Here is a 20,901-nt window from a genome sequence, read left to right as displayed (position 1 = left end):
GATGGGGCTATACTTCACTAATTGTCAGCTGCATTTACATCCATGTTAAATGGAAATGAAATCATGTGTGTTCTACTTAGTGGAAAGTTCCAAACATCCTTGATCTGAAGCTGCGTCACATACTGAAGAGTGAAGGAAGATCCCAACCACTATAGCTAGTTCTTTACTGTTCATAATTATGATCCCAACCTTCCCCTTCTCTTGCTTGACTCATGCTAACTCATGATTTCACTCACTACACACTTCCCCATCCTATTGTTAATTAAGCAACATTAACAGCATTTACATAGCACCTTTGACCTAAGGTTTAGGAAGGCAACCCTACAGCTTGTGGCCTTGGCCATCAATGGTACACCAATATGACTCAGGACTAGAATTAGAGGAACACAGGTTGTGGGCATAGGGGAGATTACAGAGATAGGGAGAGACAAGGCTTTGGAGGGATCTGAAAACAGAGATAAGTACTTTCAAGATGGAGACATTTATAATCAGGAGTGAATGTAGACTGAGTCTAAGAACAATGGGTTAATAGGGTACTGAATAAGTAGGAAAGCTTTGGATGCTGTGCAGTTTATGGAGGGTAGAACGTGGTTGGCCAGTCAGAAGTGGATGGCAATAGTACTTCAGAGGTTTCTTTAGCATTTGGGTTCAGGCAGTGACAGAGGGGAAATGCTTTGGTGATGGTGCAAATACAGAGCTGGAAACTCAACACAGAGGCAAGTATTTTGCCAAGACTGTGAACAGTCTAATTCAGTCAACGGATCATTGATGGAGAATCTTAACAAAGATTTTCTTTAGTATTGCATACTATGCTTACTTTATATTCACCTCTTCAAATTGCTCATTGACTTCTATCCCTCTAATTCTCTCTCTCTCCTCTCAAGCTGTTCTTTAAGAGCTACCTCTTTCTTCAAGTTTTTGTTTAGCTGCCTTGATAGCTCTGTATGTGATTGAGTATTACATTTTTTTGAAAATACTGGAGATATTTTTAAAGGCACTATATAAATGCAGGTTGTTACTCTTGAAGAGCATCCTGTGTTTGCTGGAATAGCCTGAAATGGCTGCTGAATGAAATATTTAATGTTCAGTAAACTCAGGCCTTGTCCTGACAAATTGAGAGGATAGCTGTCAAAGGTGACTCTTCCAACCATTACATTTCAGCTGCATTGGAGCACTTAGCTAACCGAGTTCCATTATTTCAGAAATCCATTCAGTAAGAATCACCGGTTGACTTAACTGTTGTTCACTCTTATTATTTTGAAGAGATGCTTTGAAAGCTTTTGATCGTTTTCAAAGTAAACCCAGCTTTCTCGACTTAGTGTTTTATTTTGAGAAAACAAGAGGAGCCCTTAAAACCATAGGTTTTGTTACAATCAAGGGCCTCAAAGGATCAATCCTGCAGCGTATTTTTCACAGTTCAACATCACCATAAAACTTTACACTTCAATACTTTTACTACAAATTGTGTTAAACCAACAGGCCAGTTACACTCTACAATTTGCATCAATTGTGAAGAAGCTTTGGCTTCAAGCTGACGTGAACTGCAAACTTCAACACTGGTACAAAGTTGTCCAAATTGGACTGAGACCAGCAGTGTGAGTGGGCCTTGAGGTAGTGTGCTTTCCCACTGCTTCAGCATCCCAGCAGCTGCACTATAATTGCAGTTAGTATGAAGGGAATTCTAAGCACATCCCTAATGGTTGGACTGACTGCTGGGGAACTTCTTAAAAAAAAAACTTTATTTCCACCTTTTAAAGCAAACAACTATCCCGTCGGCTCTTAGTTACCATTAAAATTTAACTGGTGTTTGAATGCCTGCAAGCAGAGCTCAAGTGCTTCAGCTTTTCTGGCCAAAGAACAGTGTGGAGCCAGCTGCACAACTTGCACTGCTGATCCCTCAACACTTTGACCAGGTAATTAACTCAGACTACTACCTGTAATATCACACTGCACCCATACGGTCAACATCACTGCTACTGTAATCTGAATGAGAAGGACCAGCTCTTTAAAAATTTGCTTCTTAATTGAAGGGATGCCTTTGTTTCATGTACAATTCTAATGTTGCTATTTGCAGTTTACTTTGGCCACCTTGAATTGTAGCAGCAGACTTATTAAAACACACAGCATGTGAGATCTTCAAACGCCCAAAGGCTTGACCAATCCCTGCTAAGCTTTGGGTTTTAAACGACCAATGGATCTGTCAATGAGTGATTTACAGCGAAGGGTCTATTTTTAAAAACTCCACATCAGGTGAGCTTGTGAATTCAACTGCAAGCAATAGAGAGAAAAGACTGGACATGAAGAAGAAAAGCACATCAGCTTGCTTTTACTTACCGCACTCATTAGGGAGTCTAACACACTGACAGCGAATGCTGTCCCGCACGCGAATGGCTGTGTCAAATACAACTCAGTATCTGGGTCATCATCATCATCTTGGTCCAAGAATTGAACATTCGAGTCATTCACTGGAAGGATCAAAAAGCAAGGCAACAAGTTATTAGCAAACACACTGAATGGATCATAAGGCATAATGGAAGTTATTGAACAGTCAGCATTAGCTTTAAGAAACTAGAAATTGTCATCTATTAAGATTTTGCTCTAACGCATTACATATTTCATCGCAAAGTGCAAAGCATAGCAAGCAAGTAGAAGTTATTATTTCTTTTACAATCCCTGAACTCTGTCTTCAGAGTAAATCTAGCACAAATAAACAGTTTGAAAGAAGGTTTGATCTGAAGTCTTGTTTTGATTTTTTCCCCCTCTACTCAGACTTTCTGCGAGAGCTGTGGAAAGAACTGTCAATCAACATGACAGAGGCTGATGAATAGGCTGAAGCTGCAGAAATGAACTGCAAGCAAAATACTATGGAAACAGCTGCAAGGACAGAACAGTGAGGTCAAAGAGCAAGAGATATTCTGTGAAAATAATAATCATTAAAAATAAATTAGAAGGACACAACTAAGGCAGCCAACCTCAATCATAGCCAGCAAAAGAAAGGCACTAATACTGGAGAAATCTCTCTCAGCCAAATGAAAAGAAGAAGTGATGAGTGAAGTGAAACTGTGGACAAAGGAGAAAGGGCTGCTTACCCAACTCAGTTATCATTGGTATGTTGGCTCCAATGTTTTTTTCCTGACTGAATGAAACCAAAGGGAGCAATTTGCCAGGTTTAACTAATAATGAATGAGAAATTGGTAAACAGGAGAGCACAAAGGCACAAAAAGAAACATACAGGTAATAATTTTAAAGAGCACCGAAATAGAGAACCAAGTTCATTAAATATTTACCATCACAAGAAACAGTTTTGAAGCTTTTCATTAAGTAGATATCAAAGACAACAGGATTGACTATACATTAGAAGAGGCAGTAAAAGTTTTTGTTTGAACTCTTTAAGAACCACCATATATATTTGATAGCCATGAGGAAAGGTTTATTTTTGACAAATCCTTCCAATTTTCTCCAGTCCTTCCTTGAAGGTACTGAATCACAAATCAATGGCATTGTCCATCTTCCCAGGCTTCATCCACATGGGACTTCATTTTGAGGCCAGTGGGTACAGCTGGTTGCTCATATAGAGGATATCACAGCCAAATTTGACATGGTTTATGTCAATATAAAGCCTTGAAAATTCCAAGGAAGAGTACTGGAGAATGAACAGGAACAGGAATACTGGCTGACAATTTCCCTTCTTAGTTTTCTCAGCTGAAATCAGATGCTACAGACAGGAATGTGGTACGAGACCTTTGTGCAGTAGGTAGTAGAACCACCTGGATGAATTTTCCCGTTATCCCCTACACACACCTCAGATCAGGAGATACAGCACTTTTAAAGAAAGTGCTTGTTGTCCTTGAAAGAAAAACTTCAAAGAAGTCGTTATTATGAAAATTACCATTGTCAGTTAGTTTCTGTCAGCAGAAATCACACATCACACATGTATAAACAACCCCTGCCAAAATGCACAATATTTAATAGTCAGGTGCTCAGTGACTTGCTTTGCTACTGAGAATACAGATTGTGTGTGTCAGTTTATGGGAACTTGAGAAAAATACCAAGCATGTATTCACATAGAGAGAATATTTTAGGTGGCAGTGTGCTATTTATTGTCCACACAATGATGACAGCCAAGGGCTCATGTTGGGGAATGATTAAGTAATGGTGGCCTCATCACAAGGAAAAATGCACAACCAAGGACATTCATCTCTGTTTACTAAAGGAGACTTCTTGTCTCGACAAAGTCGTACTTGGCTCATATGCCTGACCAGTAATGAATTTTATTTTCTCACATCAGGTGCGTCCTAGCTAGAATTCGGGAAGGAATAGAATGCCAACTTGAAATGCATTAATGCCTGTGGCAGCAACCAGCTGAATGGATCTCTGATGAGACAGTGAAGTTCTTCCTGAAACAACCATTTTGGAAAACCTCTCCAACAATTGAGATGGGACTTAATTATTTGAGTACAACAGAATGGAAGGTACAGTGCAATTTTCTAATTGTAAGCCAAAACAAAATAATAATTGACAGGTTACATCATATGTATGTGTATGATTTAGATATGATAGCACTTTTAATTCAATGGTTATGTCGATACCCATTAGAAAATTCAAAACACCTCTTTCTCTTCACACTCAACAGGTTTCTTTCTTCAGAACTCCTTCAGTAGGGATAAAATATTAAATCAGTGAACATAGTCAAGGATCTTGAGTGAACATGCACTCTCATTACTCTGACTTGAAAATATTTTGTCAAATGTCCAGTTGGCAGCTGTGGGAGAAAAGTTGCTCTGTGGCCTTTATTGCTTTTATATGTGCACGAGACAGTGCATTCATAAAGCACCCAAACGCAGCAGTGATCGAAATGAAAAACTAGCTTCCATTCTAGTGTTAGCAAACCAGGTGAGAAACCTTTTGTAGCTCACCGAAGTGTGACAACAGCAATTTGATGTCATTTAATATCACTGCAATTTTTGCAAGGTGACAGGAACTGAGACACCATCTCTATCATGTAAGGCAGAGATGAATGTGCAAGTACTGAAGCAAAGAGTGAATAGATTTTGTATCAAGTTGTTTCGACATTTACAATTACAGAGAACACACACACAGAAGTTTTAGAATTGTGGCAAAACTACTAGGCTTACACAGCATTATGATGTTAGTACGCCAGAAAAAAGGGTACTGTATGCTACATGTGTCATGTAATATACCCACATTAGACACGTGGTCAGGTCATCAATACATTACAATGATCTGGATTGTAGATACAAGGAGCAATAAATCAACTGGAAAGAAAAGCATAAGGGGAAAGTTCACATTGATAAAGATTGAAATGGACATGTTTTCTTTGCTGCAGCTAGTCTGTGAGAGGGTGAACATGAAAATATCTGTATTATAAAAAGGGACACTGTTAATTCTAACATATACATACGATCCAAGTTTTGATTAATAAGACATTATAGAAACGGAGATTCACTGATTAGTTCATTGAAATGTCTTGGCAAATGGCAAGTCAACTCCAGGCTGGCACATGAATCTAAAATCAGATGGAAGGAGGTTAACATGCTCGTCAGAAGTTGTTTTCCCCGGAGCCTGAAGATTAACCAGTCTGTCTCTGTTACGCTGGAAGTCAAAAGACTATAAAACCACAGTTGACTGTAAAGAAAATGAGTTCTGGATCAAGACTGTAGGACAGGATGCAAAGGAATTATCATGTTAAAATTGATTAAAATGGCTCACAGAAGCCAGAGAGCATTGTGAACTAATTATTTTAATATTTCGTTAGACAAAGCTAAATTGAATCCGATTTTAACTTGCTACTACATATGTTTACCACACTGTGAAGGAAAGGAACTTAACAATTCCAGCAAATCTATGTTTCAGTTTGTTTGCCTTGGACTTCCTTTAGTGAAACTGAAGAAACATTAATGCAAAATAGAATGGTTCCAAACCAATGAATGCTGGAGTTTAGTTGTTATCTTGTGGATTAAGGCCACAAGTGAAAACAGGGCAGTGCAAATCAAATCACTTTGAAAATAGTTAACTCATGGTTCACATCTTTTTGGTATTTAAGTTTCAATTTTAGGAATAAAAGCTGAAAAGTGAAAGAAGAATGCAATAAATGCAACTGAAGCACCTTGAAGTCTATTACACTTAAAATTTGGGAAATGATGCTTGAAGAGAATAAACAATTTGTAAAATAGAATTAAAATAGAAGAGATTGTTTTTGGGATTTTATATTCATTCAGCAGATGTGGACCTCATTGTCTAGACCAATGTTTATTGCCCATCTCTATGGGAAAATGATGGTGAGATGCCTTCTTGAACCACTGCAGTCCATTTGGTGTACATGTAGCTACAATGTTGTTAGGGAAAGAATCCAGGATTTTGAGCCAGTGAAACTGAAGGAACAACAATATACTTCCAAGTCAGAATAGTGAGTGGATTTGAGAGGAACTCGCTGATGGTAGTCTTCCCATGTACCCGAGGCCCCTGTCCGAGATGATAGTAGTCGTGGGTTTGGAAGCTGTTGTCTAAGAAGTCTTGGTGAATTTCAGCCGTGCGTCTTATAGATGGTTCACCCAGGTGCTACTGAATGTTGGTGACAGAGAGAGTGAATATATTTGGATGTGGTGCTAATCAAGCAGGCTGCTTTGTCTTGGATGGTGTCAAGCTTCATAAATATTATTGAAGCTGCATTTATTTATGCAAGTGGGGAGTATTCCATCACTTTCTTGACTTTTGCCTTATAAATAGTGAACAAACTTTGGAAAATCCAGAAGGTGAGTTATTTATTGCAGGATTCCTTTGTCTTGCTGTTGTAGCCATTTATATAGCTAGCCCAGTTCAGTTTTTGATCATTGGTAACCTCAAGGGGTCAGTAGTGAGGGGATTCAGCAATGGGTATTGCCATTGAATGTCAAGGGGTAATGGTTAAATTCCCTCTTATTGGAGACGGTCATTGTCAGGCAATTGCACAGCACGAATGTTACTTGCCATTTGTCGGCCCAAACCAAGACATAGTCTAGGCCTTGCTACATCGGTTTTGAAGGTTTGATGGGCATCTCACAATTCTGCACTTGAATTGGATATCAAGTGGGTTTGAATATGAAAAAAAAAGTGAAATCAGGAGCTTCATTCGGTTTTAAAATAATTTTGTGAAAGATTGCACCATTCAGTTCGAGTATTCAAAAGGCTGGGCGGGACTGGCTAATTCAATTGGCCAGGTGGTACAGCATTTTTTTTTATTTCAAAAATATACTTTATTCATAAAATACTTTGATGATCTGTGCAAATGGACATGCCATACATATAGTTTGGGGGGGGCACCACATCAAGGATGGAGCAGGAGTGAAGACAGGTCCCAGGTCTACCTCAGTTTGAATAGGAATTAAGCCTGTGCTGTTGGCATTATTTTGAACTATGCTGTCCAGTTTATATGGAGGTCAAAGATGGACCGGGTCCGAAGGGACTCGCTGTACAAATATCTGGGCAACGGGGGAAAAAATACACCCCTTTTGTTTGCATACCGAAAACAGAGTAATCATTCCTATTTAAAGGTCTGTACGATTAGATTTTTAGCTGAGGCGTCAGCAGAGCCCAAATGACTGCGTGGGCCTCCTGTTCTTCTTTAGGCAGGCAGATGTTACACGGTGGTCTTTCCCCACCGTGCATTGGCGGCAGCTGCCCCAAGCTTCAGCGCGTCCCTCAACACGTAGTTTTGGACCTTGGAATGTGCCAGTCTGCAACACTCAGTCGGGGTCAGCTCCTTCAGCTGGAAGATCAACAGGTTTCAGACCGCCCAGAGAGCGTCCTTCACCGAGTTGATGATCCTCCAGGCACAGTTGATGTTCGTCTCGGTGTGCGTCCCGGGGAACTGCCGTAGAGCACGGAGTCCCGCATCACAGCGCTGCTCGGGACGAACCTCGACAAACACCACTGCATTCCTCTCCAGACTTTTTCTGCGTAGGCACATTCCAGAAGGAGGTGTGTGACAGTCTCCTCCCCTCCGCAGCCGCTTCGAGGGCAGTGTGCGGTGTGGCTGAGAGTTCGGGCGTGCATAAAGGATCTCACAGGCAGAGCCCTTCTCACCACCAGCCAAGCCATGTCTTGGTGCTTGTTGGAAAGTTCTGGCAATGAGGCATTCTGCCAAATGGCTTTGACAGTCTGCTCAGGGAACCGCTCGATAGGATCTGCCCTCACCTTTTCCCGAAGGGTCTCAAGGACACTACGTGCTGACCACTCCCTGATGGACTTGTGGTCAAAGGTGTTTTTCTTCATAAACTTCTCCATGAAGGACAGGTGATACGGAACGGTCCAACTACTCGGAGCGTTCCGCGGCAGCGAGGCCAGGGCTATCCTTCGCAACACCGGGGACAGGTAGAACCTCAGTACGTAGTTTCACTTGGTGTTTGCGTACCGGGGATCCACGCACAGTTGATGCAGCCACACACAAAGGTGGCCATCAGGGTGAGGGTGGCATTGGGTGTATTTTTTCGCCCGTTGCCCAGATCTTTGTACAGCGAGTCCCTTCGGACCCGGTCCATCTTTGACCTCCATATAAACTGGACAGCATAGTTCAAAATAATGCCAACAGCACAGGCTTAATTCACATTCAAACTGAGGTAGACCTGGGACCTGTCTTCACTCCTGCTCCATCCTTGATATGATGCCCCCCCAAACTATGTAGCCAACTGTTCCTCTCTGATACATATGCCTACAGTCCCTCATGAACTGTGGCTAATTATCTACCTACCTACTTTCAGTAAGGTGAATTGAATCAACTAATGATTCAGTGCAGAATAGAAAAATGCAGATAGAGGTCTGAAAATGACACAGGAGTTATTGATCACATATAGTCCCAAAATAAAACTAGGGCAATTGGCTGAGTACCGGCTCATCTAGTTTCTACATTTCTCAGTGATTACTATGTAGACTGACAAAGTCAAACTGCCACAGCAGATGAACACCACTATATGAAGCTTCAGCAGGGTCATTGAATAAACTTGTTTTCTCTAAACGTGTCATATTCCAATAAAAGTAATGTTCATTATTTATTTTGTGCTTGATATACTATTTCCAAATATTATATTTCTGCCTATTGAAAGTAATTAGGAAGAAGAGCTGCAAAATCCTTTAGATATTATTCATTAATTAAAAGCACATTTTAACTAATTCCCAATTTTCTGAGAATTTGTGTGAAAATTAATTTAAATAATTTTCCAGGAATTATAAATTAAGTGTCTTCTCACCAAGAATAACCTGCTCAATATATATTGTCTACTATTGTCTCTCATGCTGTTTCTTAATTAGGTTCAAACAACCTTTCAATTTAACTTGATTTTCAATCTGTAATTTTTTAAAATTACAGCTGCACTGGAACTAAATTTGCTTCACTTTCAACATCAAATACTGAAAGGTTAGATGGAGTACAGGTAATGGGTTAAGAGGATATAAAACTTCTCTCGTTCAACTAACAACAGGAGGCTGACTGCCTCTGTGCACTAGTTCCAGTAAAAGTCATAAAATCTTTCATGACTTCATTGGATTAATCTGTGGAGAGAAGTTTTGAGAAAAACTGTATCATGATTGTGTTAGGACAGGATTTCTACTTCCTGATCTAACAATCTCCATTGGGCTGAGTGTTACAGGCACTTTTGGACCCAAATCCAAATTTATTTCACTTTCATCCTCTCACTCACAACAGGGTGAGAACACTCATCTCAATAAAGTTTGATCTAAAGGTGAATATTAGTCCAAAACGTGTAATTTTGAGGCTATGTCTTCATATGCTAGTTTCAGCTGCCCACATCATTCACTTTCAACTAGTTTTATGCTGGAAACTGTTAATGAATAATTAAGGATGAATTCCCCCCAGGTGGTCTAATCTCTATGGGGATGTTGCTAACTCACCTGGAAGCAGCCTCACAGTCGTTGCATTCTGAACAGATCACCCCAACAGAAAATGCCACATTTACAGTGCCTGCTGCTGGAGACATTACACCTCCAAATGTCTGGGGCCTGCCTGGCACCAGCACTGAAAATAATTTTCAAGCGCTCCTGAGGGGGCACCAATAAATGGATGTTCTGTCACATTATCCTTGCAGCCTGAGCATCAACCAGATTCCTCTACTGAGCCACTGACCCATTGATTGGGGTGGCAATGAGATCCGCTAGATCAGCATTCTTTACTGGACACATGATCGAGTAGCAGCCAATAAACAACATGTCTGTCAAGGTCTCACTACTTGCTTGAAAGGCTTAAAAACCTCATGTGGTCCGGATGTTGGGATGAAACTGCTTGTAAAATCTCTGTCTCCATGTCTATTCACCTAACCAGTAACACTCAAGTCAAAAAGAAATACATTCAATGATGAAGAAGAAAATCAGGTGAATTAGATACCAGATCAAATTAGATAAAGCAAGTGAAATAGTTTTGGTCTCCTTACTTGAGAAAGGATGCACTGGCATTAGGAAGAGTGCAGAGGAGGTTCACTAGTTAATTCCAGAGTTGAGGAGGTTGGATTATGAGGAGAGATTAAATAGACTGGGATTATATTCATTGGAATTTAGAAGAATGGGGGTGGGGGGGATCTGAGAGAAATGTATAAAATTATGAAGGGAATAGATATGATAGAAGCAGAGAGGATGTTTCCACTGGCAGGTGAAACTAAGACAAGAGGGCATAGCCTCAAGATGAGGGGGAGCAGATTTAGGATTGAATTGAGAAGGAACTTCTTCACCCAGAGGGTTGTGAATCTATGGAACTCCCTGCCCAGTGAAGTAGTTGAGGCTTCCTCAGTAAATGCTTTTAAAGCTAAGATTGATAATTGTTTTGAATAATAAAGGAATTAAGGAATACAGTGAAATGATGGATAAGTGGAGCTGAGGCCATGAAAAGATCAGCCATGATCTTATTGAGGTGCCAGATGGCCCACTCCTGCTCCTAGTTCTTATGTTTTTAAAGGGACCATAGGAAAAAAGAAAAGAAAAAATTGGATCAGGAAACATAAAGGAGAAAACGTAACATTTAAAATACCTCTAACAACAATTTCCTATCTGCCAGAGTGAGACTGCGAGATTTTTATTGTTCATTTTGTGGGAGTCCATACTTGCGTCAGGACAACAGAGTGCCCTAATAATAGTGCTTGTGCTCTGAAATAGCAGTCCTAACTGTCTGCAGAAAATTTAATTTGTATATATGTGTTGTCGACAAGCTCCCATTTTGTGATGCTAATTGCTCAGCAGTTTGTGACAATTTTCAAATCATTGCGTATCTCCTCTCACCTCAAATTGCTGTCTTATTTACACACTATTAACTGCATGCGCCTTATACACCCAGTAAAATCTGGGTCAAAGCTATTCACTATGTTGCCCAGGCAACTTTGCTCATTAATGCAAAGACTCCAGAAACTATTGTACCTTTAAAAGAAAGTCAAAAGGTTACTGTATGTTTTCATCATGATAACCATGTCCCACACAAAAAAGGAAGAAGGATTATTACAATTATAGTAGATTTCATATGACATGTTTAATATATCCTATTCAAAGCCTTTATCATAACTAACTACAATTATATCCCAGTGAACTTGCACTAATCATGTCACAGTTGTTAACCTCTGGTGTAAATACTGACATAAATGACTGCACTTCAGAAAAAAGTAGTTCATTGTGTGAAACACTTCGGAGATATTTCAATGTGAGAAGGTTTTAAATGTGTGGCTTATTCTTGTGGTGTGGAAAGTAATCAAGGATATGAAGCAGATTGCCAGCACCAACACTGAAATAAAAAGAACAGTATAGAGGTGAAATATTTTGGAATTTCTATTTGTCTATGTACAACTGCAACACAATTTATTTCAAAATAACAATATAAAATTAACAATCTGTTTGTAAGAGGTTAAATCCACTAACTCAAGCAATATCAATTAGATTTAGCTGAACCTGCTGGTTAAGTGTTGCTTCCTGCACACATTTTTATCTTAAAACAAATGAAATTCATTTAAACATACCATATATATCGAGACCTACTTATATTAGCATGGCCTATTTATTCAAGGATTGCAGATGGTTGTTGGAGGGAACCATTACCTAGGAGAGATATGGCATAAAAGGGTTGATGTCGAATCAGCTACCTCTTCCAAATCTCTCTTCCTGGTGATTTCAATGGATGAGGTTCTGGAGGGGTTTACAATGAATGGTCATTTCGCTCTCACTGAGTTTGCATTACCATTGTTAAGTTACAATGAGACCTGTTAATTAGCAAATAAAGAATCATTTGGTCTGGGCATATCTTGAAGACCTAGGAAGAGAAATAAATTGAAAGAGTGACAGCACTTTTCTCAAGCTTGTGCCAATCGTAAAAATGATTGGGCAGAAAAGTTATATTTAGCCCATCGACATGGTCATTTTTTGCACAACTTGTTTTATAAGGAATTCATGAAAAAAATTGTAATTTAAATTTACAATCAAAGCACAGTTTTGTGCTTGTGATGGGAGAGTCACAAATTGGGTCTCATTGCACTCGAACATTCATTAGATTATTTTTCAGTATATTGAAGAGTTACACATGGTCACAGAGAGCGGATTACAGATTTCAGTTCAGCTATCAATATGCTTTATCATTTTGATTCTTGGATTGTGTCAGCTTAAAATAAATCATTGAGCAGTAAGGTTTCATAGAAGCTTCATAGAATCTCTACAGCATGGGGAATGGAAAGATCAACCTCAGAGTGTAAAAATTCCAAGAGTCCAAGGACTGATAAATTGAACCTGAGAAATTGTGTGATGCAGGCCCAACATTTCTAATATTGCCTTATTGCAAATACCAACTTGGCAGAGATTTCACAAAAATAATTTTTTTCCAAAGGCATTTCTTACTCATGTAGACACTATGTGAGTTACTTATGAGTCATCCCAGACTCATCCTTTGCACACCAGGGACAGGTAGAACCTCGGTGCGTAATGACACTCAGTGTTTGCATACCAAGAGTCTATGCACAGCTTTATGTATCTGTACACAAAGGTGGCCATCAAGTGGAGGGCAGCATTTGGTACGTCGTTCCCCCCTCTCAACTTATTCAGAGTTTGTATATGGTGTTCCTGTGGACAGGACCTCCAGATGAAGTGGAAGACGGCACGGGTGACTGAAATAACTGATCATTTTGAAATCATGACATAAAGCATAACACATTTCTAAAGCAAAAATATAACGATAATATTTCCTACTAACCAACATTTTACTGTGGGTACGATGGCTGCATTCACATCATTGGGATATAAAAGGACGCAGCTACAGAGATAGTGAATGAACTGGTGGTATATCTCCCAAGAAACCTTAGATTCTGGAAAAGTCCTAGAAGACTGAAAACTATCAATGTAACAACTTTATTTAAAAAAGGGAAGCAAACAGATAACTGTAGGCCACTTAGGGTAGCCGTCTGTTGATGGAAAAATGATAAGAATCCGATATAAAGGATGAAAGAGTAGAGTATTTAGAAACACATATTCATACAGAGTCAGTACAGCTTCCTGAGACGAAATTGTGCCCAACAACTTTACTAGAATTCTTCAGGGAAATTAGAATGTAAGTTTAGAATTCTTAGGTCATTCAGCCATTCAAGTCTGCTCCACCATTCAATGAGGTCATGGCTGATCTGATAATCTTCAATTCCATTTTCCTGTCTTTTCCCCATAACCTTTGATTCCCTGACTGATTAAAATCTGTCCATCTTGGCCATGAATATACTCAATGTCCAGCTATGAAAGCCATAAGACTATAAGATATAGGAGCAGAATTAGGCCGTTCGGCCCATTGGGTTTGCTCACCCATTCGATCATGGCTGATGTGTTTCTCAACCCCATCCTCCTGCCTTCTCCATTGATCCCTTTACTAATTAAGCCTATTTATCACTGTCTTAAATATACTCAATAACGTGGCTTGTACAGCCTTCTGCATCAATGAGTTTTACAGATTAACTGCCCTCTGGCTGAAGAAATTCCTCCTCATCTCAGTTCTAAACGATCATCCATTCACTGTGGCTGTACACTTGGGTCCTAGTCTCTCCTACTACTGGAAACTTGTCTGCATGTCCACTCTCTCCAGGCCTCTCAGTATTCTGCAAGTTTCAATGAGAGACCGCCTTCACATCTTTCCAAACTCCATTGAATATAGACCCAGAGTTCTCAACCATTCCTCATATGACAAGATCTTTATCCCTGGGATCATTCTTGTCAACCTTCTCTGGACCCTTCCAAGGCCAGCGCATTCATCCTAAGATATAGGGCCCAAACTGCTCACAATATTCCAAATGCAGTCTGACAAGAGGGTTATACAGCCTCAGCATTACATCACAGCTCTCATATTTTAGCCCTCTTGAAGTGAATCGCATTTACTTTTAACTGCCAAATGAGACTGCATGTTAACCTTGAGAGAATCCTGAACGAGGAATCCCGAGACTTCAAAGCCTTTCCATGTTTAGAAAATAGTCTACGCCTCTACTCCTCCTAAAGTGCAAAGCCTCAACTTTCCCGCATTGAAGTCCATCAGTCATTTCTTTGCCCACCATCCTAGCCTGTCCATGTTCCTCTGCAGCCTCCCTGCTTCTTCAGTACTATCTGTCACTTCCATCTATTTTTGTTTCATCTACAAATTTGGCAAAAATTCCCTCAGTTCCTTTGTCCAGATTGTTAATGCATAACATCAATAGCTCCGGTCCCAATACTGACTCCAATGGAACTCCATTAGTCACCAGCTACTACCTGAAACAGACCCCTTTATCCCCACTCTCTGCTTTCTGCCAGTCAGCCAACCCTCTATCCATGTCAGCACATTGCTTCTAACACCATGGGCTCTTATATAGCACCGAAATGCGCAGCAGTGATCTTCTGGCACACCACTAGCTACAGACTGACATCCTGAAAATTCACCCTTTATTCCAACTCTCTAATCTTCTTTTAGTTAGCCAATTCTCTATCCATACTAATATACTATCTCCAATACCAAGGGCTCTTATCTTATTAAGTAGCCAAATGTGTGATATCTTATCAAACAAGTTCTGAAAATCTAAATATATTACATCCAATGCTTCAGCTATCCTTCTTGTTACCTCCTCAAAAAATTCTAATAAATTTCTCAGGCATGATCTCCCCTTCATGAATCCATTCTGACTCCGCTTGATCATGTTTTTATATTTCGAAATGCTCTGCTTTTACACCCTTTAAAATAGACTCTAACATGTTCCCATCAACAGACATGAAGCTAACTAGCCTATAGTTACTTGTTTTAGCTTCCTTTCTGTTTTCCATAAAGGTGTTACAAAAACTGAAGATGCTGAAAATTAAAAGTAAAAAAAACAACTGCAACGACTCAGCAGCGTCAGTGGAGAGAAAGCAGAGTTAATATTTCAGGTCCAGTGACACTCTTTCAGAACAGGACCTAAAAAAAGTCAACTGCTTTCTCTCCACAGATACTACCAGACCTGCTGCGTTTCCCAGCAACTTCTGTTTTGTTTCCAAACTTCTGGGGCTTTTCCAGAAACCTAAAGATTGGTGGAGAATTACTACTAATGCATCTCAGTCAACCTGGGCCATTGTAATAGCTGCAAGCAAGTTACATATGTTGTTGTAACACTGATTGAAGTTAGAAAGATAACTGATATAGATGTTCAACAAAATTCATTTAAATATACTCCAAGGTCTCTTTGTTCAGCAACACTCCTCAGGACCTTACCTTAAGTGTATAAGTCCTGCTAAGATTTGCCTTTCCTAAATGCAGCACCTCGCATTTATATAAATTAAAATCCATCTGCCACTCCTCAGCTCATTGGCCTATCTGTACCCGTTGTACTCTGGGGTAACCTTCTTTGCTATAACTCCAATTTTGGTGTCATCTGCAAACTTACTAACTATACTCCCTATGCTCACGTCCAAATCATTTATATAAAGACAAAAAGCAGTGGACCCAGCACTAATCCTTGTGACACACCACTGGTCATAGACCTCCAGTCTGAAAGTTATTGCTGAAAGTCCACCATCACCCTTTGTCTTCTACCTTCAAACTGGTTCTGTATTCAAATGGATAGTTCTCCCTGTATTCCAAGAGCTCCAACCTTGCTAACTAGTCTACCATGAGGAACCTTATCAAACACATGACTGAAGTCCATATAGATTACGTTCACCATGCTGCCCTTGTCAATCCTCTTCATTACTACTTCAAAAAACTCAATCAAGTTCGTGACACATGATTTCCCATGCACAAGCCACGTTGACTATCCCAAATTAGTCCTTGCCTTTCCAAATACATGTAAATCCTGTCCCTCAGAGTTCCCTCCAAGAACATGCCCACCATTGATGTCAGGCTCAATGGTCTGTAGTTCCCTGGCTTTTCCTTACCACCTTTCTTAAATAGTGGCACAACATTAGCCAACCTCCAGTCTTCCAGCACCTCACCTGTGACTATTGATGATACAAATATCTCAGCAAGGGGCCCAGCAATCACTTCCCTAGCTTCCCACAGAGTTCTAGGGGCAGCAGGATGTATACACTTAATGGTAAGGTCCTGGGGAGTGTTGCTGAACAAAGAGACCTTGGAATGCAGGTTCATAGTTCCTTGGAAGTGGAGTCGCAGGCAGACAGGATAATGAAGGCAGCATTCGGTATGCTTTCCATTATTGGTCAGAGGATTAAGTTGGGAGGTCATGTTGCAGCTATACAGGACATTTGTTAGGCCACTTTTGGAATATTGTGTGCCATTCTGGTCTCCTTCCTATCAGAAGAATGTTGTGAAACTTGAAAGGGTTCAGAAAAGATTTACAAGAATATTGCCATGATTGGAGGATTTGAGTCGAATAGGCTGGGGCTGTTTTCCCTGGAGTGTCGGAGGCTGAGGGTTGACCATATAGATGTTTATAAAATCATGAGGGGCATGAATAGGGTAAACAAATAAGGTATTTTCCCTGGGGTGGGGGAGTGAAGAACTAGAGGGTGTAGGTTTAGGGTGAGACGTGCAAGATATAAAAGGGACCTAACAGGCAACTTTTTCATGCAGAGGGTGGTGCATGCATGGAAGGAGCTGCCAGAGGAAGTGGTTGAGGCTAGTACAATTACAACATTTAAAAGGCATCTGGATGGGTTTATGAATAGGAAGGGTTTGGAGGGATAAAGGCCAAGTGCTGGCAAATGGGACTGAATTCGGTTGGGATATCTGGTCTGCATGGACTAGTTGGACCGAGGGGTCTGTTTCCCTGCAGTACATCTCTACGAATCTATGACTCTCCACAATACTATTGACAATAGGATGCCATTTGGTCAGCACTGTACTTTCCAACTTGATTTGTAGAAGATATATACATGACGGAGTATTGAATCTTTATGACTAAGGATTCTTTATAAATTTGAGCTGATTTTGCTGATTTTTGCTAGGGCGGACACAATTGTGTATAATATCTCTGAGCCAGGGGAAAACAGATGTTGAGTTGAACCTGGGACCCCTCGGCCTGAATAAATGGGCTCGTTTCATCGTCAATAACATTCTAACAAATATGGATTTCTTTGAGAAGTGAACAGTCATCTTTCAACCATTGATCAGTCGTGTTGCAACAATCTGTATATAAACGTTACAGCAGATGCCCTTGAGCAGACTGAATCTGAATTCTGTCCATATCATTGAACAATTAGCTACAATAATAGTCAGTGGGAATGCCAGTCATTGACCAACAAGTCTGTACTGGAGGCCCCAAAGTTTCAGTCTTGTATTTTTTTCACATTTGGCTCAAGATTCCAGCTCCTGTCTTAACTAGAATAGCATTGTCTCATACATTTTAATTAAATCATTGCTCTTAGGTTCTTGGGAACATTCTCAAACATGGAGAATATTGAGATGTAAGAAGTAAGTCTACTTTCACAACACATGATTTTACAGAGCTACCTTGGCAAGTTTGGTCATGAAGTAAAACTAAACATTATTGACAGAAAATTGGAATGCCAGAAGTTTTAAATTTATGCTCCCAATGAGTGTCAAATTTTTACTCTATGGCCTCAAGTCATTTTTTGATCAGGTAAAAGCAAAAATTCGAGGTAGGTCTTTTGAAGCATTAATAGCTTTCTTTTAAATCATTTACAAAACGTTGATACTGCTGTACATGATAAGGCTGGAATTTATTGTCCATTCTCTAAAGACCCTTCAGAAGCTGATAGTTAACCACAATCTGAAACTGCTGCAGTCCATGTGGAGAAACTACATTACAGTTCTGAAATATAAGGAGCTCCAAAATATTGACCAAGTATTGATAAAGGAGTGGCAATATATTTCCAAGTCAAAATGTGAGTTGGAGAGAAAGCAGATGTTGTTATATTCCCATAGGCCTGGTTGTCCTTATCCAAGGTGGCAAACTTAACGGGTTTGGAAATTGCAGTTGAATGAACCTTAACGAGTTGTTGCGATATATCTGGTAAATGGCCAGATTGCAGGGAGTGAAACTATTTAAGGTAGTGGATAGAGCACCAGTTATCTATCGACAGAGTATGTGTGTGGCTTTTCTGGTATACTTCCCTTCAGCAGCATTAAAGTTTGCAAATATCAGTCAAGAAAGCAGTCATTAAGCATGAAACTTAATCTTAAATGCTTTACTTGAGGGGACTGTTGGTGGATTGTGACAAATGGAAAACATGTCAAGTGATTTATATGACTAATACACACCCCATACACGATTAATGGGTTGAAAAAAAAACATAGCCAAGAGGAGGAAATTTGATCATCTTACCTAATTCAGTCATCATTGGGATGTTGGCCCCGGTGGTGACAGATGTTTGTCGGACTAGGCCGTGGACTGGACTGTTGTCAGGAGACGGTCTGTCCATTCCTGGAGGTGTGAATCCTGGGCATTGAAAAAATAATTCACTCAGAAAATCATAAAACCTTCCCCTGATATCTACCTCATTGAGAAAAGAAAAATTCTTGCACAAGTGAGTGATCTACCCATCTAATTTTCTGATAATACTTAACATTTACCTGCAGTGATTAAGAGCAACTGACCTCGAGTCACACAAGTTTGAATATACAGCAGTAATGAAAATGCCAATTCTTGTTTTTTTCCCTACAAAACCATAATTAAAGAGCACGTGTATGTTAACACAGTTGTGAATGTTACTTTATTTGTGCAGCATCTCCAAATAGAACAGTTTGAAATTTGAGGAACTGAAAAGTGCTATAAGAAGCTTTCATTATAATACTCTCTGATGTCCACATTTCATAATGCAACATGGATTGTTCATAAATAAAGCATACACAAACTATCTGAGTTGCTACAGTCCCACCACTGAAACATAATATTTGTATGGCTCCCGAAGGGAGTATTATAGTGAAGGGCTACAGTACAAAGGAAGCTGTCAACATCTTAAGTTCAGAGAAATGGAATATGCTTTAAAGCCAAACAACCTCCCCTCACCATAACTTCCCTTCCCCCAAAATGGTTAAGAATTCTAATTGAAGTGGGAACATCAACTGATCAAACATCCCTCAATTTGAAAATGTGTGAAGCACAGGAAAAATGAACTCCTGTAGCTTCTCTTAAACCAAGTCCCTACCACCCACCCCACTCCTTGTTAATGTTGGTAGATCAGGAACTCCACGTAAGCTTTTATTCTAAATTTATTTCTGGTTTGTTACATTAATGTTTCACCAAACAGACAAGCCGACAACCTGAAATAATTTCATCAATAAAAGTCACTTAATACTTATTTAGTATTTACAGCTCCCCATCACATTGCTGATATTAATATTACATGTTCTCCATTTGGGTAAAACATCGTAAACATAAAACCCTTCTTATCAGAAATGTTAACGTTCAGAGACCTAAAAAAAATCCCCACAAACATGCTATTTCTTTGAAGTCATAGAACTTGACATATTTCATTTTTCATGTTGACAAGTCAACACCTAAAGCCAGTAATGCTGTATACATAATACATAGACTTCAGGTTTTTTGAGAGGGCTTCAGGCCATTAGTTAATGCTGACACAATAAAACCCAAGCTGCTAGCTTCTGAATTGTTATCTTTTTTCAAAAAAAATCTCCAAGTTTTAAAGAAATCACATTCTTTCAATTGTTTTAAATAAACACTACCTGAAATGTCCTTTTCAAATGGAAATCCTCACCAAATCTGAACTACATATTTGATCTTTCCAAAACGCTTTTACTTAAATGAAGAATAGTATTCAATTGAATGCTGAGAAAGAAGCTTTTTTAAGAGGTCGGGTTCAGTTAAGTCAATCAAAGTGTTACATTTATTCAAGACTTTGACTTTTTAAACTGTTAACAGTTGTTGTTGAAGGGGATCTGTAATGTATCTTTCAGGATTGTAGTAACAAAAAAAGCAAGGGCCTTTATTGCTGTCATGCAAATTTATTAGCTGCTGTTTTGTTCTTTAACATGTTAGAGCTTACTATGGCTTAAAAAGCTCAACTTATACAAATTGCCTGTAACTACAGGAAAATAAAGCCCAAAGGAAGAGTGAGTGAATGAAGAGATCAAAATACCTGGAAACAAAACAATTTAAATCACCAAACCAGAACAAAACAAAATGTGTTTTTAAAAATAAATTAAAAAGGTTTAGCAGATCGAAGCTTGATTTCTATAATCCTTCACCCCTCTGTCTTATTTCATACAATTGTTCTGTGCACCATTCCCTTCCTGTCTCAATAGAAATAAAGTTACTTTGCGTTTTGAATGCTGAGAGATTTGTTTTAATAAACAAAGACACTCAAAGTCTCAAAAAAACCCAAGACTTAATGGAAAAAAAACCGAATATGCACTAATTATTACAGTCTTTCTGTATCCTATTCAAACCAACATCTCAAAGTCTGTCTAAAGCAGATTTAATACTTTGGTGCCATTAGAATAATTCAATACAA

At 39.4% G+C, this 20,901-nt stretch overlaps 1 protein-coding gene across 16 annotated transcripts in view; it reads right to left on the bottom strand.

Moving 5' to 3' along the window:
* Window positions 1-20,901, bottom strand: part of LOC122541861 (calcium-activated potassium channel subunit alpha-1) — an 847,529-nt gene that overhangs the window by 50,384 nt on the left and 776,244 nt on the right. For 9 of the 16 annotated variants that reach the window (XM_087982321.1, XM_087982311.1, XM_087982314.1 and 6 more), the window contains 3 exons: window positions 18,753-18,866; window positions 3,090-3,173; window positions 2,335-2,465 (listed from right to left, as the gene is read on the bottom strand). In XM_087982321.1, coding sequence (XP_087838447.1) covers window positions 2,335-2,465; window positions 3,090-3,173; window positions 18,753-18,866 — 329 coding nt within the window. The remainder of the gene's footprint in view (window positions 1-2,334; window positions 2,466-3,089; window positions 3,174-18,752; window positions 18,867-20,901) is intronic. The other 7 variants (XM_087982315.1, XM_043678957.2, XM_087982319.1 and 4 more) reach the window with 1 other exon arrangement.

This window comes from Chiloscyllium plagiosum, unplaced genomic scaffold, assembly GCF_037043375.1.
Source record: "Chiloscyllium plagiosum isolate Xiang-an unplaced genomic scaffold, Cpla_swu_hap1 HiC_scaffold_43, whole genome shotgun sequence".
Classification (NCBI taxonomy): domain Eukaryota; kingdom Metazoa; phylum Chordata; class Chondrichthyes; order Orectolobiformes; family Hemiscylliidae; genus Chiloscyllium; species Chiloscyllium plagiosum.
Note: the sequence above shows the minus strand (reverse complement) of the source record. Positions and strands in the feature narration are given on the sequence as shown.